Genomic DNA, 21829 nt, shown 5'->3' with positions numbered 1-21829 from the left:
CTCCCCGTTACCTCTATACTGAATGCTCTCTGTCAGCTATCAATCACCCATCAAACTCCTCGGCTAGCATGCGCACTTCATGGCTGACATGTTGTCAGCCATGAAGATAGCGCCAAGAGAATGTCTTCACAAAACACAACACTTAATAATTTTAAACTACTATTTGTAAAAATATTCAGACTTTTAAATTATGATTATTTTTACAACAGGACTAGTTGTATTAAGAAAGAAAAGTGAAAAATGTAGAAATAAGGTGGGGAATTTGGTTGAGGAATCAACTCCAGCTTCATAGTGGCAGTCAAACCAATTATGTTTTAAAAGTTAACTGAACTCTCATCAACCTGGTAGTCACTATTATGCATATATGCTAATGCATGAAGCATCAGGGATAAAGGTGAAGAGTTCTTAGCACAGGTAGATAATAGACTCAAAAATTATTTGCATTACTGAGAACTGGCTAAGAGAAAAGGACATCTTTACAGAAATAGAATATAATAGGTTCAGTATATTCAGAGATGACAAGCAAGGTAGGAAGGGGGTGGGGGGAGAGTATCACTAATGATTTCAAATGAATTAAATGTGACCAGCAGGGGCAAATGCTAGTCTTGAAATTCATGCTTGCTCTTGTTATCATTCAGGGAGTCAGAGGTGTGATTGAAGCCCGATTAGAGGAGTAATGAATTACTGACCATTTAAAACTATATATTTAGAAATTTATGTACATTTAATCATACAAATACAACATTTATTTTATAAATGATATTCTATCTTTTTCAATTTAGCTACTTGAATGCAGCTAAACCAGCTCTTCTTTATGAACTGGTCAATAACATCGTCATAAAAAATTGGTTGTAACTTAATTTTCCCAAGCAACACGCACACTTGTAAAGGCTGGATGAAGGTCACAGGCTAGAGCTACGTTGAGTGCGTATGGCCTGTGTTTAAGCAACAGAGTGAGACGACATAAAATGGCTATGACGTGCATGAAATCACAGTGCTGCTGCGGGACCTGGAAGCTCCTACAACCGAGCAAGTCAAGGTAGCTTTGACTAGATGAGCAAGCACCAGCCTTCAATACACAATGCGAAGCTCAATTATTGCTGCACAAGCTTAAGACATCTTCTGTCTACAAAAATAAAAGCCTAAATGGAATGCTTATAAATCCATACATTTATTAACAAATAAATATTACTTCTTTCTCAATTAATGAGCTTGTGTAGCAAGCACGGAGAATTCGTCCCTGCTGACCATCATATCTCAATGGTGATGGTAGCATGAGCAATATAGGAAATGGATTCAAGGCTGTGAGACGTAGGAAAAAAAGACAAAATACATAAATGAATACTGCCAAGATTATCTGAAGAGAACTGCAAACTGAATAGAAAGATAAAGCTTATGGATATAAGGAGTACTATCATAATGGGTGCGTTCAACTGTGGGAATATAGACTAGAAGGAAGGAAGAGAAAGCATACAAAACGAGGTGAAGAGAGTTCATAGAATTACTGAGTGATAACTATGTTATGCAGTACATGATGGAAGAGACTCAAGGCACAAGAACATCTAATAAGAGAGTATGGAAATCTATCTATCAATCAAGTAACTGTTAAACTTCCAAACTAGTGCGTGAGTGATTACACAATTTTGACTTGGAAGGCAACAATGTATATGAGAGCATTAACTAAAAAGGACGTGTGAAACTATAACACAGGTGATTATAATAAAGTGAGAAGGCAGTTTGAAGAAGTGCTTTGGTATGAGAAACCATATGGTAGGGAACTGCTGTTACAGAAAGAGTCAAAGGTGTATGAAGGAAACTACATCCCCAGAAATGAGAACTGAATGGGACTGAAATGGATGAATAACACTTTAAAGCAAGAACTGCATAAAAAAGATGTTGTGATCAGGTATCATAAGAGTAATGATGAGAATCAGGAGCAGTATGAAAAGCAAGCCAGGAAAGGGATGGCCATGATAAGGTGAAATTGGATTATGAAAAGAGTTAGCTAAAGAAGGAAAATTAGAGGAGAATTTTATCCTAAGCAGCAAGTGAAAGGAAAACTCATCATGGATAACCAGAAATACCAGAAATTACCAGAACAGCTGAGTAATTAAATGTTCAGTTTAGTGATGCATATGTTCCAGGATAGTTCTCATAGATATTAAAGAGAAACAATGAAAGAACAAAGAGGTAGATGAAATGGAGGTATTATAGATAATTATGCTCCTGCAATAGATCATAATTCAAATACAGCAGTGGGAGTGGATGAGTGCTGAAGGAATGTGCAAGAACATTATTAAACTGGTTGCTTAGCTTGAGTCTTAGCACACATGCAATTCCTAATCAGTGAAACGAGATCAAGATAATTCCATTATGTAAGGATGGAACTAGGAATGATGTAATGAATTACAGACAAGTCAGTATCTCTAATGTGGTTGTGTGGTGGTTTGAGACCAGTGTTCTATTGTCCTGATATATTCTTCTGGATGGTTTGCCTATTTTGTAGGATGAAAAACCCAAGTTTCCAGGAGAAAAATTCCTGCCACCTCTCTAAGGGACCAGCCAACATCTAAATCATCAGCAAGATATTGGAGAGGCTGGTTAGGAATTGCATCCAAAGGTGAGTAGATTTCACAAAGCTACAAAGACAGCTGGTTTTGTTAAATGTCACTCTATGGCTTGTTAAAAGGTTTTTTCACTCTATAAGAGTAACAGCAGAGCTGGATAAGGGAAATTGGATATACAATGATATTTCTGGATTTACCAAGGCATGTAACAGGATTCCACATGTGATGTTGTTATGTAAACTAGAAGGTATGCAAAACAGACTTGTGACAAGGATAGGAAAGTGGCTAATTGATAGACAAAAGAAAGTGATATATGGAGGTGCTGAAGCTAAAGGTACTTGTATATTAATAATACATTGGCTGGCTTAGAAGGTAATATCCAGTTATTTGTTAATAAGCTGAGAAGAGTAATAAGGATATAGCTGATAAAGAATCACTGAAAGGTGATTTGAACTGACTGATTATTTATATGGGCAAATGACACTTGGTATAAATTCAATGTTTCCAAGTCTAAGATTTTGCTTTTCAAACTGAGGACATTGCTAACAGATTATTATATTAATGGGAATTTGCTGCAAGTGAGCAATGAAGCTAAGAGATTTTTGAAAGATGGCGAGATGGATTTAAAGTTCAGGGGCCATATTGTTACGATGGCTGTCAGTGCATTTGATAACTGTTGAAGGGAATAACTTGTAAGAAAAAAGAAGTTATGCCTAGTACACATAATTACCTGCTACTAGATTCTTCTCAACTACCTCCCATCTTCTCAAAATCTACATGACCATATCTGTGTACATGAAGACAATGAGAAAATGTGATCTTCAAGGTTTGAACAATAAACGGAGGAAAGGAGATATGATAGAAACATACAGTAGTGAACAAATTAATCCGAACACTCACATTTTAAAGAAAAATTTTCATTTTGCAAGAAAATAAGTAAAAAATTAAACTCAAACTTTACTTAATAATTTATATGTGCTCCTCTGATTCGCTTAGGCATGTACTCTACCAACATAGAACACTCTTTTCTTATTTCTGTATCTCGAAACCATACTTTTATAATGGATCATATTAAGTTATCCTCTGTATCACTTCAAGTCTCTTTTTCACTACGGCCCACAAATTTTCTATTGGATTAATGTCAGAAGAGTTACCTGAACACTGAAGTAATTAGATGTGATTTTTGAGGAACTCTTTCCCTTTTGAAAGATGAGCTCTTTGTTTTTCTGGATCTGTGGGAACCACTCTGTTCTCCAATATTTTTATGTATCAGTCACTTTTCATCATACTATCAACAGACACATGTGATCCTGGAACGTCACGGGTAAAACAACCCCAGAACATCTTTTCAACTGGGTGTTTAGGAGCTCATTGAAGTAGGTGAGAGAAGTCTTCTAAGCCACTGATTTGCAAACACAGGGTATTCACTTTCCTTGGACAAAAAAAAAGCTCTCATCTGAGAATATGACCCTTCCACTTCTCAACAGTCTAATCTTTGTACATTTTTGCCCACTGGAGCCTTTTTTCTACATAGGCCTCGTCAACAGTTGTTTCTTTTTTTGGTCTGTGAGACAGTACTTCCTGCTCCAAACAATATTCAATGGACTGTCATGTCAGAAACATTAATCTCACTGGCTACCCAGTCTATTTAAGTCTACAGCAAACAATCTTGGATTCATTTTGCTTTTCCTAAATAGTAAACAATTTCAATTAAGTGTAGCTTTCCTTTTTTACACACATTTTCCTTTTCTCCTGAGAGAAAAGGTACCTTGTTTCCTAAACCTCTTTAAAATCGCATTAACAGTACCCAAACCAACACCACACCCACTGACAATTTGTCTTTGAGCCATGGATGTGTGCTGAGAAAGAGTGCATATTTGTGAATGCTTTCTTGGAGTGTAGAGACAGATAAAACAAGCAGCCCTCAGCCAAAATAGTGAACTAAAATCAAAACCAATATTACTGTGAACTGAAACAAAAACCAAACACTTGAAAATTTGGCTTGTTCAGATTAATTTGTACGCTACTGTACTAGTTAGTAAGGGAATCTAAATCACACTTCTATAGACATAAGTGAGATTTTGTAGCTGATGATAGGTGAGAGTAGAATGTGGAGGTCAGCTCTGGAAGCTGAATGAGGATATAATTAGGAAGAATATGAAGTCTAAGTTATTCTCATGGTGTGTGTGTGGGGAGTGTAGCTAATCAGCTGTCTTCTTGAGCAAATTTGCAAATATGGTACATAACTGTTGCTATTGTATTCAATGTGCAAAACTTTGCACTCAGCATTAAAACTGCAAACTCACACAGCTACCCAACTTAAAAATTTATTTAAGTCTTCCTGAAGGATTTGACATTGCATCTTTCCACATAAATATCTTCAAGTTTGTATCATCTACAAACTGAATATCCCCTATTGATCTACATGAAATATTGTTAACAAATAAACTGAACACTTGTGTCCAAAGAACAGAATCCTTAAAAAATGTCAACAGTTATCTTCCTTGTCTGAGTTGTCTCCTACTCTACCATTTTCCTCAACTTGCAGTGCAGCAATTTTTCTTTCTTATCCAGTGCTTGTTGCTTTTTGTCAATACAAATAGCTTGCTAAAGCAAAATTTATCCTTTACAAACTCATGCTCGTTAACATAGTAAATCCTATGTCTATCAGCTTAATGCTGCAATAATCTGATCCTAACTAATCTCTCCAATACCTTAAATGTAACAGCAGATATACACAGTTAGGAAACATTTCTGTTGGCACCATTTTTCCCTTCCTTCCACTCCTTTGCAATATTCATGGAAGATAACATTAAACAACCAAGTCAAGAATACAATCACAATGTTTTTTTTATTTTTTTTTTATTTTTAATATAATAAAAATATATAGTAATATTTTATCCAATCCAGACTATTTTATTAACAACTACCCAATTCGACATTGCATAAACGCTGGTGCATTCACTTCTGGTCCATGTGGCATTTGTCTCCCTTCTGGACACTGAGCAACATTCATAATGGTATGAAATACACTAACAAAGTTTCTTATTAAATAATTCCACTATATCCTCATCTTTTACAAAGATCACTTTTACTGCCATCCACCATTGTCATCCTTCTGTATATTCATCCTCCTACCTGCCAAATCAGAAGATCCCCTTAAATTTATTTTGGTCTGGCTGGCCATTCTCTTCTCATATTGTTCAATTTCTTCCTTTGCTACTTGTCAGTTCTCTAGCTTGCATTTTATACTCATACATCTTGTCCTCGTTTGTTGTCTTATATCTCCTCCATAAGTTACAAGTAAAATCACCAATTATGATTACCTTTTTTTAAATGCCTAGCCAGTTTGTATAAACATTGTGCAATCATTGCCCTCTATATTCTCATGCCTATAACAACATTTTATTAGATACACTATTCTGTTTATTATCCTCATACTAAATATTCTAAGTGGGCACTTTTCTGCTATCATTAACAGTACTCTTGCTCCTATTCTTCTGGAGGATTCTATAGTTTTCCATTTCTATTTCAGCCTCTATATCACATATGGGCAACCCCTGGTCTGTAGGCCATATACGGCCCTCTACTTCTTTTGATATGGCCCTAATCTATTTCAGCGAAGTTTGTCTGATTCATGGTGGGAGAAAACACAGTGTGTTCTACTAACTCGCATTAAGCTGACATCATATGACTTGTGCAAAACACACTATGTTTTCTTCAACCAAGGTCTCTTTCTCACTTTGACTAGCGGTGTGTGTGAATGTGTTACAACGTGTCAGTTCGGTACTTGCATTGGTGTTGTGCTTTGTTCGGTGCCTGCGTTGATGTTGTGTTCTGTTCAGTGCCTGTGGTGTAGAAGACAGTTTTGTTTGACAGTTCTGAATATCGCGTATAAATTTGGGACAATGTCAGGGGTTATTGCAAAAAAAAAAAAAAGAAAAGTAGATAAAGAGAATCATCAATTTCAAGACAACTGGCCAGAGGATTATTATTTTATTCTGAATAAAGGTTTGCCTGTATGTTTGCTGTGCAACGAATTCGTATCCATCAACAAAGAATACAACTTGAAGAGATACTTTACTTCGAGACATGCGGATCACCCAAAAATTGATGGACAACTACGAAAAGATGAAATACAGAAGTTGAAGAAGAACTTGGATACCCAGCAGCAAATATTCAACAAACAAAGAACACAGCACCACAGCATTGTCAAAGCCAGCTTTGTGGTAAGCGAAAAAATCGCTAAGCATTCTAAGTCATTTGGTGAAGGAGAATGTATCAAAGAATGTCTGCTGGATGTTGCAAGTATAATATGTCCTGAAAAGAAAAAAGACTTTGAGAATATTCATTTGTTGAGACGTACTGTTGTCCAAGGGAAAGAAATTATGGCCGATGATATCAAAAAAAAAGATTAAAAGAGAAGATTGCTAGATTGGAAGTATTTTCAATTGCTTTTTATTTTCAATTCAATTTCAATGGATGACAGCACCGATGCCTCCGATACAGCACAACTAGCAATATTTATTTGAGGAGTTGATGCGGATTTCAACATCACAGAAGAATTATTGCCGCTTCGGACGTTAAAAGGAACAACTACCGATGAAGATATATTTGAAACAGTCAACACAGTCTTCGAGAGATTTAGGCTTAAATGGAGTTCACTATCTGGCATATGCACTGATGGAGCCCCTGCAATGGTTGGTGCACAGAAGGGATTTATTGGAATAGTTCATGAAAGAGCAATAGAACTACAGATCCATCCGGAAAATTTAACAAATTTTCACTGCATTATCACAAAATCTATGTGTATGTGCAAAATCGAATGAATTCACAAATGTTATGGAAGTTGTAGTAGCCAGTATTAACTTTATTAAGTCAGGTGCACTTAATCACTGCCAATTTAAGGAGTATTTGGCAGACCTATTTTCGGATTATGAAGATGTGTCTTATTATTGTGAAGTGAGGTGGTTGAGTAAAGGTAAAATGTTAAAACGATTTTATGATCTGAGACAAGACATTGCAGATTTTATGGACATAAAAGAAAACACAATTAACCAAGTAAAAGATGATGAGTGGATGTGTGATTTAGCATTCCTTGTAGATGTCACCAGATACCTAAACGAACTGAATATTAAATTGCAAAAACAAGGACAATTGGTTCATGAACTGCATGGACATGTCAAAGCTTTTAGTAATAAACTAAGATTGTTGGAAAGTCAGATAAGAGCTAAAAATTGTTATCATTTTCCTACTCTAGCAACTCATAAAAATATCCCTTATAATTGTTATGGAAATGAACTGAAGGCACTAATAGAGCAATTTGATACAAGGTTTGCCGACTTCAAAAACAAAGACTCTACATTCGCTATATTTGCTTCCAATGGATGATGATGTAAATAATGCGCCAGAAAACTTACAGATGGAACTTATTGAGCTTCAGGCGGATTTAGTGCTAAAATCACAATTTAACAACATTGCTTTGATGGATTTTTATAAATTTTATTTGGTGGAAGAAAAATATACAAATTTATGCGCCTTTTCAAGAAAAATCATTTGTCTTTTCGGCAGCACATATATGTGTGAACAGTTTTTTTTTCCGAGGATGAAATACAATAAATCAAAATTCGGACAAGAATAACGGACGAAAACCTCGAAAATTCTATGCGATTATCCTTAAGTAATATTTACGTCAATATTGATAGTCTCGTAGTTGAAGTACAAGGCCAATCTTCACATTAAATTGTTGTGTCGTTCATTATATCATAAAATTTATGTAGAGCTTTATACCAAAGTATTATATTGAAATATGAAGTAGCAACTTGTTTTAATTCATCATTATCATCATCAAATTCCTGCCATGTACCCTCAAGGGGTGTACAGGATATGATAATACTACATGAAAAAAATTATATCATTACTAACTTCCTATCTACAATTTTCCTCCAAATCAGTCTGTTACTTGTCAAGACTCCAACATTATCAGATCTTATATTTCTATCGTCTAAGGCACTTTTGTATCGTATCAATCCACCTATATCTTGGTCTTCCTCTGGGTCGTTTTTGCTGCCAACCTGGCAGAGAACACTTGTTTTGCTAATCTTAATTCGCCCATTCTGTTTGAGTGACCATACCACCTGAGATTAGCTCTGCTAACGCATTCCTGGATGCTGACAATGTCAAGTTCTTTCTTAATATAATCGTTTTTAATATGATATTGCCATTGATGCCATCTGTTCACACCTATAATCTTTCTCAGGACTCTCATATCTGTGGTCTCTAGCCTTTGGTCAAGTGTTTTACTTCTGACCCAGCTCTCAGATCCATAAGTTAAAATTGGTTTGAACACTGTCTTGTATACAGCTAATTTAGTGTTTCAACTAATTTCTCTCTTATTCCATATGAATTTATTCAATTGACTTCCCACCATACCAGCTTTGCTGATTCTGTTGTCTATTTCTATATTTAATTTACCATCTTCACTAAAAATCGGGCCTAAGTAGCTGAAATGTTTTACTTGTTCCACAGGTTCTCCATTCACAACACAGTTGACATTTTCAATGATTCTGCCTATTTTCATTGCCTTTGTCTTTTTATTGCTGACCTTCATACCATATCTATTACAACAGTTATTCAATTTAGTCAGAGAATCTTGCAGGCTTGAAGCTAAAATACTTTAACTATATGTTCTATATTCTGCCAAAGTCAAATTTCGATCATCAGGAAACAATGCACAGTAAAGATATGTGCATGTAAGCAACAAAATTACATGATAACCACAGTAATTAACTTTAATGAAATGAAAGTACAGATATTTCGTACTGAAAATAACAGTACATCATAAATGCATAGAAACAAGCAATTCAAAGAAATTGGAATACAAGGCACATCAACAACTGGTTTACCAATTAAAAACTGTTGCTGCATACTAGAAATTAATATATTAATAAATAATATTATTAAAACTATTTTAATTAATTGGTAAACCAATTGTTCATGTACCTTGTTTTTTGATTTTCTTGTTTCTACGCACTGATGAATTACTGTTATTTTCAGTGTACGAAATATCTGTACTTTCATTCCATTAAAGTTAATTACTGTGGTTATGTAATTTTGTTGTTTATAGTCATGCCACAAGTACCTTTAAAGACTACATGGTACTACACATATAATGAAACAAAGTAAAAATAAGTAAAGAAACAAAGCAAAATGGGTGTCGGGCTGATGGTTTAAGGATGAATCCCTATGTAGTGCCTACATGCAGATATCTTTACAGTCCACTCTCACTACAGAAAATACGGGAATGACAGAGATCGCTACAGTGGACAGTTTGCTATGGTGAATTTTCATTAGAATGACACTGAGCCTATAGGCCTCGAGTTGGGAACTTTTCAGCAGTTTAGTACATTGAGTAAATTTAAGATGATGTTTCCTATAGTGACAGTCAGCTGTACATTGTTCCCTGATGATGCCAGTTTTAATTTGGCAAAATAAAGTAAATAATAATTAAATTATTTCAGATTATTCAATGTAGATAATGATTTAACCATCTACATTGTCATCACCTTCCTAAAAATACCAAACATGAGTAACAACTTAAGAGTATGAAGTCAGTTTTTAACTAATGTAGTATAAACAGGTCAGTGGTGCACTTTGGTATTAAAAATACCAAACATGAAAACAACTTAAGAGTATGAAGTCACTTTTTAACTAATGTAGTATAAACAGGTCAGTGGCGTACCCAGGGTTTAAGGCTGATGGTTTAAGGATGAATCCCTATGTAGTGCCTGCATGCAGATATCTTTACAGTGCACTCTCACTACAGAAAATACGGGAATGACAGAGAACGCTACAGTGGACAGTTTGCTATGGTGAATTTTCATTAGAATGACACTGAGCCTATAGGCCTCGAGTTGGGAACTTTTCAGCAGTTTAGTACATTGAGTACATTTAAAATGATGTTTCCTATAGTGACAGTCAGCTGTACATTGTTCCCTGATGATGCCAGTTTTAATTTGGCAAAATAAAGTAAATAATAAAATTATTTCAGATTATTCAATGTAGATAATGATTTACCGATCTACATTGTCATCACCTTTCTAAAAATACCAAACATGAGTAACAACTTAAGAGTATGAAGTCAGTTTTTAACTAATGTAGTATAAACAGGTCAATGGTGCACCCAGGGAGGGGGCCAAGGGGCCCTGGCCCTCCCCAAAAGAAAAAGGAAAAAACACTAGAAAATTTTCCAAAAATCTTTTCCTAATTAAAATTCTTTTTTTTTATTTATGTTGTGTCTTCTATTTCTATGCTACTTATGAATTAGCAGCCACATAAGGTGGGAATACCATATAGCTCTTGGGAATCACGGCTGCTGTGAACGCAAGGCGAACAAAGTAGTACTCTTGCAGATCGAGCGATACTTCGTTTGCCCGAGCCGGGCTAGAGGAGATCACGGGTATCATGTATTGGCGATCACTGCAGATGTTCAGTCAGAGGTCGTATGCAATGTAGTGTGCATTCTCAAATCGTTTATTCACCTCCCCTTAGATTAAATCATGAGTGCTCCCCCCTCAAGATTAAATTCTTGAGTGCTCGGCCCCCTCCAAAATTAAATCCTGAGTGCGCTACTGAAACAGGTTATTTATTGTCATATGCAATAATTTAGTGTTGTCCTTTTTCAGAATAACTGTCAACAAGGCTCAACAAATACACTCTCCTGTGACAAGTAAAATTTTGCTAACTGGCAAGTAGCAGACTGAACAAAACAGAATATATTTTATTTAATAAAACAATTTCTCCAACCAATGTACAATCTATTAAACAATTTGTGGAACTCCAACAAATTTACTGTGACATATCATTAAAAACAATGATAAAAATTTTTAATGATAAAAAATTTTTATCATTAAAAATTTTAGCAACACTAAATAACAAATTTCGTTAAATTCTATCTAGTTAGGATGAAGTTATTACATTACACCATTTCATATCATTCTGCTAAATTTTATCACTAAAATGGTCCATTTGAAACCAAAATTGAGGTGGCTCAATACATTTCAGTAAAGATTATATAAATTAAGTGGATATTATATCCAAACGTTATTTCAAAGCTGAATACAAAAACTATAAAAGTTTCGGCGAAGTTTGACCAGAGAGCTTATGGGGAAACACTCGCCGCCATACCATGAGTTGCCCCAGCCAAACGATAGGAAGCACGATCAGTAGGAAGTGTCTGTATATTTGCCTCCTATTGTTTATTTGATAAGGTTTCACTAGCCTGACAGCTGTTTCAAACTCATTGGTTTTCGTCATTGGTTTTGTATGGCGGCGGGTGTATCCCAGTAAGCTCTCTGGTCAAACTTCGGCGAAACTTTTATAGTTTCTAACTATATTCAGCACGAAACTTTTATAGTTTCTGTATTCGGCTTTGAAATAATGTTGGATTTAATATCCACTTAATTTATATAATTTTGCATCACGGAAGTGAAGCCTTTGGCTCTTTATTTTAGTAAATACTTTAGTGAATAGGTTACGCACTGACCGAGAGTTCGCTTATGGAAAATACATCTCTCCCATGCTTCGAGTTCCTTAGAAATGAGAATTTTTGCTCTCTTAGGCTTCTGCCTAGTCTCTGACGAAAACCAATGCATTTGAAACAGTTGTCACACTAGTGAAACCTTATCAAACAAACAAAAGATGTTTACTAGCGATCGTGCTTCCTATCATTTGGCTGGGACAACTAGTAGTATGGCGGAGAGTGTATCCCTGTCAAACTGCGCCAAAACCTTTATAGTTTCTAACTATATTCGGGCACGAAACTTTTATAGTTTCTGTATTTGGCTTTGAAATAATGTTGGATTTAATATCCACTTAATTTATATAATTTTGCATCACAGAAGTGAAGCCTTTTGGCTCTTTATTTTAGTAAATATTTCAGTAAAGATCTTAAATACTGAATTTGGACAAAATCTTTAGCCAGAGAATGCAAAAATAAATCTAATAGATAGTTTACAATTTGCTAAATATGAGGAATTGCTATTAAATAATGAGACTGGTTGCAAAAATGTGGTTTATTATTACAATTGTACAACTTAATTGTTATCCCCTTCAACATACTCCCCTCCTCTATCCATACACTATTGCATATGAATTTTCCATTGTTGGAATCAGTGCTGCAAGTCATCAGGTGTTATCTGCTTCAGTAATGCTGCTGTTTTCTCCTTGACCTCATCCACTGACTGAAAATGCAGTCAGTGCCCTTTAATGCAGATTTCAACTTTGGAAAAAGATAAAAGTCGCATGGAGCTATGTCCGGCGAGTAAGGTGTATGGTCCAACACTGGGATCTTCTTATCAGCCAGATAATGCTTTACAGACAGTGCACTGTGGGCTGGACTTTGTCCTGATGGAGAATCCAGCATTGTTCTTCCACAGATTAGGTCTCTACTTCCTCACTTGTTCTCTCAGTTTGGCCAGAACCTCAAGATGACAATAATGTTGGTTAACTGTCTGATTCTCTGGTACCTATCAACCATTATCATGCCACTGATATAAAAAAAAAAAACGATCAGCATTGCATTCAAGTTTTGACTTGCTCATTCTTGCTTTTTTCATTCTTGGTGACGTGGGAGTTTTCCAGTGCATTGATTGTCTCTTTGTTTCTGGATCGTACTGGAAAATCCACATCTCATCACATGGGATGATGTTCTCCAGCAAGTCTGGCCCCACTGTCAGCGTTCCATGATGTTAGTGCAAATTTGTTTCCGGAGATCTTTCTGTTCCTGACACAAGTTTTTGGGAACCATTTTGGCACAGACTTTGTTCATGTTCAATTGCTCATGCAAAATTTGTCATACAGTCTCCTTATAAATGTGCACCATGTCTGGTATCATCCGAATGCTTAATCAGCAATTGCCAGACAATTTCATTAATTTTCGCAACATTTTGTTCGGTTGCTGCCATGATACAGCGACCTGGTCATTCATCATCTTCGTTTTCTCGACCTTTAGCAAAGCGTTTGTGCCATTCTAACATTTGCACAAGTGACATTATATTATCACCGTACACCTCCTGCAACAGTTTCAAACACTTGGTCAGCGATTTCTTCAATTTCACAAGGAATTTGAGATTAATGCACTGCTCGAGTTTAACGTCAGACATTATTCCGGCAAAGTGACCACATGTTTCTTTTATAACTGCCTACAGACTAACTATGAGCGACAGCAAACAATGTTTATCTTAACTGCTTCTAGAACCTTCAAGTTCATTCATGGCGCAATCGCATCCCACTGCTACAAATACAGGATTCACATTGTGCCTTGTCTCGTAATTTAATAGCCACACCTTGTACACCTAACAAGTGGATTGGTATTTGAGTGTTATAACATTAAATTCATGTATACCATGTGTTGCTGTGTTCTGTTTCAAGTTACGATAAATTAAATATGTTAAAAAATGAACTATGTTAAATAATGAACTAACTAACAAAAATTGCTTAAATATGCACAACATGCTCCAATTCTCAACAAAGTTAACTGAAAGATCAGATATCTCATTTTTACATAATGTTTTTGTATTAACAATATAAAAGAAAATTAGCCTTACTTGACTTAAAAGTTTCTGTTGTCTGTCATTGTCTTCTTGAAGTTTCTTGATTTCATGACGCAACTCTTGTTCCACACTACCTGCTTTTATTTTTTCTGCTTGAAGTTCTGCTTCAAGCTGCCTAGAATATACAAACAAATCTGTCAATAAAGAAACAATACGTTCTGCATTTTATGTTAGTGATCACAATCATAATTTGCCATTTAACCATATTTTCATTCACACCACAGGAAGTTTATGATGTTTCGTAACAGTGAACAATAAATTTGAACTTTTCCTTTTCTCTCCTTAGACAAAGAGATGAACTTTAAAGTACTAAACACGAATGAAAATGATTTCATTCATTTTATTTTTTATAACACACTTAGCCAAGATGTATTTTTGTATGAGCTTTCCTAATTAACAACTGCTGTATAGCTGCCTTTGTCATGTTATTAACTATTATTATTATTATTATTACTATTATCAGAGATATCCCTGGAGTTCTGGTAATTGAGGAAGGCTACATATCATTCATACCAACTGTAATATCTTTCTTGAATTCAACATTGTAGGCACTCACTACCTCCAAAGGCAAGCCATTCCAATCACACACCACTCCATGAGAAAAAAATCTAGTTCTCATTCCATAAAATTAAACTTCTATCTACTGGTATCTTATATGACCCATTCAGAAGTTTGAAGGTCTTTATCATATCACTCCTCTTTCTCCTATTTGCTAGTGTCTGTTGTCCATATCTCAATCTGTCAATAATCTATATTCATCAGTCCTGAAATCATATTGAACATTCTTTTTGCACTCTCTCTATTTGCATCATCTCCATCACAAAAACCAGGAAACCTGCTATGCCCACCACCATCATAGTTCAGGTGAAGTTGCATTAAGGCCTTGTAAAGAGGCAAAATAATTTCCTTATCCTTACAATGCTCATTTCAGCATTGCAATTATCCTCTCAGTTGTATTCACCATCTTTGCTATATGAACTTGAATTCTAACTTTCTCTATCTACTGAAACTCCAAGATCACTACCCTGATCAGTTTCTTCTAGCATAATCCCACCAATATAATACACTACTGGATATCTCATTACACTGAATGCATAACTTAACAATTATCATGGCCCTTTTTCACATGCCCACAATTTGAGCCTATTCAAATCATTAGAAGCAAGTGCTGAATAATAGTCACATCTGATTATAATCAGATAATGCAAAGATAATTATCTTTGCCTCATCAGCAAACATCTGTACATCATCCATTAAATCCTTCCCAATGTCATTAATGTGAAGATTAAATAAAAATGGATTGATCTCTGTGGTACACCACTGGTCACCTTAAATCTTGTGCTCACCCCCCCCCCCAACGATCTTTTTATATATGTTAGTCAGCCATACTCTTATACATGGTATTAGTTAAACCCATATCCTGCAACTTATGCAACAACCTCCCATGCTGTATCCTGTCAAAAGCCTTTGTAAACTTCAAAAGTATCATGGTGTATCCATTCCCTTGGTCTAACTCAAAAATCATAATATTATAATAAAATGTAAGCAAGTTACTCAAACATCACCTTCCTTTAGTAAACCCATACTGTTCTTTGCAAACTATAGATTTTCTGTCAACCCATTTCTGCTTCTGACCATCTTTTTTGCTAAATTCTTATTCTGTTTATGCCACAACTCTCGCCTCCTCCTCATACACCCAATTTTCTTCAATTGGTGAAGAGGCTGCATTGAGTTTCATGTTGCATACACCAGGTTGATAGCTTTTTTTCATATTTGAAATTATGGATTCTATAACCGTGTTAAAATAACTCTTTTTATTATCCCGACGTTTCGATCTTCATATCAAGATCATCATCTGGAGCATACATAAATATACAAGACAAGCTGCATTACATTTCAAACCGTAAGCTAGAGAAACAATGATTTGATCACATGCTACTCACCGGCATGACCTCTAGTGAAAAAAAAAAAAAATTAAAAAAAAAAAATACATACAGCTAGATTTAATTTATGATTACATGAATAAACATTCTTGCTTACAGATGGTTTCCCTTCCAGTAACAGTGATGTCCTATTTCTATTATTACAATTGTTATTTTTGATTTAAAAAAAAAAAAAATTATTTATAAATTACAATATGAATAAACATTCTTTCTTATAGATTTTTTTTTTCCCCTTTAACAGTGATGTCCCATTTTTTATTATTAAAGTTGTTATTTTAGATTTAGGATTCTGAATTTTCTACAGTCCTGTTTATAGTTGTTCTTAGAAAGGAAGGATTCTAAGAACAACTATAAATAGGACTGTAGAAAATCCAGGATCCTAAATCTAAAATAATTTTAATAATAAAAAATAGGACATCACTGTTAAAGGGGAAAAAAATCTATAAGAAAAAATGTTTATTCATGTTGTAATTTATAAATAATTTTTTTTTAAATCAAAAATAACAATTGTAATAATAGAAATAGGACATCACTGTTACTGGAAGGAAAACCATCTGTAAGCAAGAATGTTTATTCACGTAATCATAAATTAAATCTAACTTGATGTAATTTTTTTTTTTTTTTCACTAGAGGTCATGCCAGTGAGTAGCATGTGATCAAATCATTGTTTCTCGCTTACGGTTTGAAATGTAACACAGCTTGTCTTGTATATTTATGTATGCTCTAGATGATGATCTTGATATGAAGATTGAAACGTCGGGATAATAAAAAGAGTTATTTTAACATGGTTGTAGAATCCATAATTTCAAATATGAATGCTGATCACTGTGTAACACTAAAAGAAAGGATTAAGATAGCTTTTTTTTTGCATAATGGGCACTCATTAGTTGAACAATCCCTTCTGCATCTGTCATCTGCATAACAAATGTATTCAGTCAAGTTATTCCTTCTTTTTTTACTTGAAGTATAATGATAAAATTCTTTTGGGTCTTTGGTTTGCAGAGCAAGTTTCTTTTCCTACTCAGACTTCCTATAGAATATTTGTAATTCTTCTGGCCTGCACCTTATAATTATCATCACTGACATCCATATAACAATGGTACTCCTTTCTCATTATCTTTTTCTTAAGAACCTCTTGCTTAATAAAACCCCATATTTATTTCATTCCTACTCTATTTATTCATTGAACTTTAGGGGCACATTCTGATACTGCATTAATTTTTAAATATTTTTGAAATGCTTTTCATGCTTTACAGTTCAGTGTATAACCTTTTCTGAATGGAACATCCATATATTTAGCCATTTTCTAGATCTGTGCAGTATGATCACTGTCATCTACTGGAGGCAGAACAATACTGTCATTAACTGAATCCTCCACCCCGATCCTATATTCAGGTCTAATACTCTTTAACCTCAAGTTCCTTCTGTCATATACTGCTTGAGGAAGTCATTCTGCAACAGTTCAATAAATTTGGCTTCATTTGTCTCATTAGATTTCACCACTACTCAATGAATGTTAAGATAATTAGGCACCCATGATAATTACTCATTTAGCACCCATCATGTTGATTTGGTGATTCTTGTTCCATATCATGTTGATAAAGTGGTTATTCATTATATAATTAAAGCAAGCTATGTTAATTTTAAATATAAAAAAAATAAATTTTTTAGATGGTTATTTCTGGTCACTTATTTTTTAAACTTTAAACTACAGGGATTCCTACCTATTAGGGTACTCAGACCATGTTATACTGCATTGACATACGGGATCAACATACTGTCTTGTATGTAAGGGAATATAACTGTTTGTATAGGAAATTAAGAAATTAAATTATGATGGAACTAATTAAACCATAACACAGATATGAAAAGTGAAACAATTTGCATAATTGATATAATTAATCTTTAAAGAACAATTTAGTCAAACAGGCAAGCTCAAGCAAGTGTTTTAATTAAAAAAAAAGTGAAAATAAGTAGAACAACATGTAGTCATGACTGTAAACTCCAGGAGGCATCTTTCATGGTTACTTGATAAAGCAAAAATCTGATCTACACAATGCCGATTTCATCTGAATGCAGGTTGTTCTCACCTGCATTTCTCTTGTATTATTTTTCCTTAGCTTCTACTCAAGTTCCACTTATGCAGGAATTCTTCCATAAATCTTATTCAAACTTAAGTAAGGAGATTCCTCAGTAATTCAAACATTGTTTTATTTCCATTTTTTATAGATAGGTGAACTGAAAGTTCTTCAATAATCTGGTATTCAACCTTCTGACCAGGCATTCTGAATTATGCAATGCATCCAATGAAAATTTCCTAATTTCCATATTTGAGGATTTTTAGTTGATATCCTCAATTCCAGCTGCCTTTTGACATGCAGATTTCTAATAGCCTTTTCTACTTCCAATACGTAAATATACTCATAACTGAATTCCTTCTGAAATTTACTTTTCCTTTCTTTATATCAGTTGCTCCTCACTAATGACCCAAAGAATTCCTCTTCTTCTTCACTATTAATATATTTGGTGAAACTATGGCTATAAAAAAGAGTCATATTTTTCAATTTCCAATTTTGAATCTGCCCACATCACATTACCTGAAACTACGAGCCACTTAGGATATTTCTATGTTTAGTGTTGAATACTATAGTTACTGATATCCTTTTTTTTTTCCCCTCATCACTGCTGCATGAGTAGCAGTGATCAGGGGAAATTCATTATTTAGATGTATCTCACCTTTCATCTGTTTATCCTTCTTCATCTTAGTAACACAAATTATTACATTGACATGGTACTGTATTTCTGTAACTCCTCTGATAGCTATAACTCTTTCTATTGATGTTTCTTACAATGATAGTACCTGTAATCACTTACAATATGTCACATATCATCAGTTATGAAGAGTTTCAGGTTGTTCCGGTAGCTCACTTTTTAATATTTGGCCTCATTTCTTGATGAAAGCAGTGAAAGCACTGTTTAACTGGCAATATCACCAAGAATGGTATTTGATTATGTTGCGATGTAATGCCTATGTGACAGAAGCCAATGGGTCATTCAAAGTGAAATCATCAGAGGAAGCTGAAGCATAATTTTTGATTTTGATAAAAGTGAGTTATTTTTGTCATCCTATGTTTTACATGTAAGAATTTTTCTTTTCCTTTAGATTTTAACTGCCATCACATTATTAATTACAGCAACACAGTTTTATTTGGCAGATCCACAGAATTTTCACAATTTTGGAAGGTTTTAAAATTAATCATGACTTATTTTCATATTGTCCAATTTCTGATTTTTCATTGTCATTTTAATGTTCAAAGCAAGTACTTTTTGAAATCTAATAAACAGGCATAGGTATATTGGACATTACTCATAACTTATTTGAAAGGCATTACAACATCAAACAAACTAAATTATAAAAAGATGTTTATTAACTGGCTTATATTTTGCTGGATTTCAAATCAGCATCTTCAGAGCACAAAACAACATGCTACAGTTTACACACAATAATGAGTATGTGAAAGAATTCAAATTTTAATGGACAAAAGATGGAAAGTCTTAATTTGTGCCCTCTAATGTTGTAAAAAAGAAGTATTATGTTTGTTTTAGGAGTGGATCTTAAGATAACAATCTAGGCAAATTCACCATTCCTCCTGCTTGAAAGTACTATGACACCGCTAATTATTTTGACAACCAAGTTCAGGCCATTTTCATAACTAGGACACGTCAGAAAGAAATCTGGGTAATTAGGTATTCATTTGTAATAAAATAATCCAAAAGGAAGCTTATTTATATCCATCTGGTTTGCACATGCAAATAATATCACAAAGCATACTTCAACAATTGTTCTTCTATATATGTATTTTGATTGTCAGATTATAGCGATCATCAAATGAATATTGCTGTATTCATATAGAAATGAATCTTAATACACTGAGTACATAAAATCACTGAAAACAATTTTCCCAAGGAACATTCAACATTCTTAGAGCAACACATGTTCTATGATATATGTGGCAAATGGCATGAATAAAGATATATATTGTATGTGGTTGCAATTGTTTATGCTTGCAAGTCTAGTGAAATTAAATACTATTATCAGTTTCATGTATAATTCTCATAATTAGGAAATTCTTAGTTATTTAAAAATGGAATGCAGCCTGCCTAATCAGCGTTGAATTTAAAAATCCATTTAGGAATACGAAATCAGTGATTCACTTTTTCATCTTAAAGTCAGTTTTGAATTCAGTTCACTGAAATGTGTGCTATATTTTAGAGGTCATGTATATATATATAAAGTAAATGAAAACAATTTCCAACAGATGCATTCAAAAATCTTACAACATTTCTGCGACAGATGTGTAAGATACAAATGTATGCGTTAATTATTTATGTTCACAGGTTTAGTGTAATTAAACACTTAGCATTAATTTCATTATTTATTTTCATAATTTAGAAACTGTTAGTTTTTCACACTTGGAATGCAACCTACCTAATCAAAGTCTTTTGAGTTTCAAAAGCCATTAATAACTCTCCATCTTCATTGATAAGATCTAAATTTCCACCATATACATCTTGAGCAGTTGGTTTCATTTCAAGACTGCGATTAGCAAGTATTGTGCGTAGCTGAACACATTCTTCTCTTCTTCTTTCAAGTTCCTCTTGTAATGTATCAAAGTGATCTGTAAATTACATAAATAATATAATTTTGCAACTAGCAATACAGTACAGATTTAATAAAACAAAGCAGAATAATGTCATACAAATAAACCTTCCAAATGTCAGACAGGTGCAAGTCACAGAAATTGTGACAAATTATACAATCTTATGCAGTTAGCTATTTGAAGATTGCAAAATACATACTAGAAGGTGCCACCCAAATGGCAACTTATATGCATAATTTTTTTAAGCATCATATATGAATAAAATTTGGGACTTGAACAGTAGACTATAATCTTCTTGGGATAGCCAAAGAAGAATACTAATGGTATCTAAATAGGAACCAAAAATCAAAAACAGTGATCAAATCATGATCAGATAACTATGACTATGAAATTCAGCATATGAGGATATGCTCAAGTGCAGAGAAGTCTACTTTAATCTATTCATATCTTTATGCTGGTGGGAGATGTTGCATCCCTGGGGATATCCTCAGATAAGAGGATTACCTAAGAAAGAACTAATACAGGATGGTGAATGAGGTATTGAGCTATCCACAGAGGAACCAGATACCAACTACATGGAAACACAAATGTCATCTTCTGATTTGGATTTCACAACACTTACTTTATTAAGTTGTGGTGGAGGATTCGGTGAAAATGTCTGGACTCTAGAGAAAAGCAGTGGTATTCATTTTTGTAATTTTTTTTCTAACACATAATAAGACTGATGTCATCAGGATAATATGACTGTCATAGACAATACAATATCTCATTATTTAGCATACTGATCTAAACCTAATGATGACACTTTAGGAGGATTGTAGTTTGGCTAAGAAATCTTGCTACTGCTATTCTGCCAGGATATGGAAGAAGGGCATCTGGTGGTATGCGTATGTGTGTGGAAGAAGAGAAGACAAATACTGAAAATGGCGAGTAAATTTGCTGCACACAGCCAAAAAAATGTCCTCTCAGCTTACCTATGAAAAGTCAAAGAGAAATTAAACACTGAGAAGGGGGAGGGGAATCCTCCCAAAATGACCTTGGTTCAC

General features: G+C 34.2%; 1 protein-coding gene across 3 annotated transcripts in view; it reads right to left on the bottom strand.

Annotated features, from left to right (window-relative positions):
• The window catches only part of didum (dilute class unconventional myosin), a 696374-nt gene that overhangs the window by 226970 nt on the left and 447575 nt on the right, over window positions 1-21829 (bottom strand). For all 3 annotated transcript variants that reach the window (XM_090402302.1, XM_090402303.1, XM_090402304.1), the window contains 2 exons: window positions 20612-20801; window positions 14174-14294 (listed from right to left, as the gene is read on the bottom strand). In XM_090402302.1, the coding sequence (XP_090258428.1) occupies window positions 14174-14294; window positions 20612-20801 (311 nt within the window). The remainder of the gene's footprint in view (window positions 1-14173; window positions 14295-20611; window positions 20802-21829) is intronic.

Source organism: Typopeltis vanoorti, chromosome 13 (assembly GCF_054136105.1).
Source record: "Typopeltis vanoorti isolate ZY-2024b chromosome 13, IOZ_Tvanoo_1.0, whole genome shotgun sequence".
In the NCBI taxonomy this organism is placed as follows: Eukaryota; Metazoa; Arthropoda; class Arachnida; order Uropygi; family Thelyphonidae; genus Typopeltis; species Typopeltis vanoorti.
This window is presented reverse-complemented; position numbering and strand designations above follow the sequence as displayed.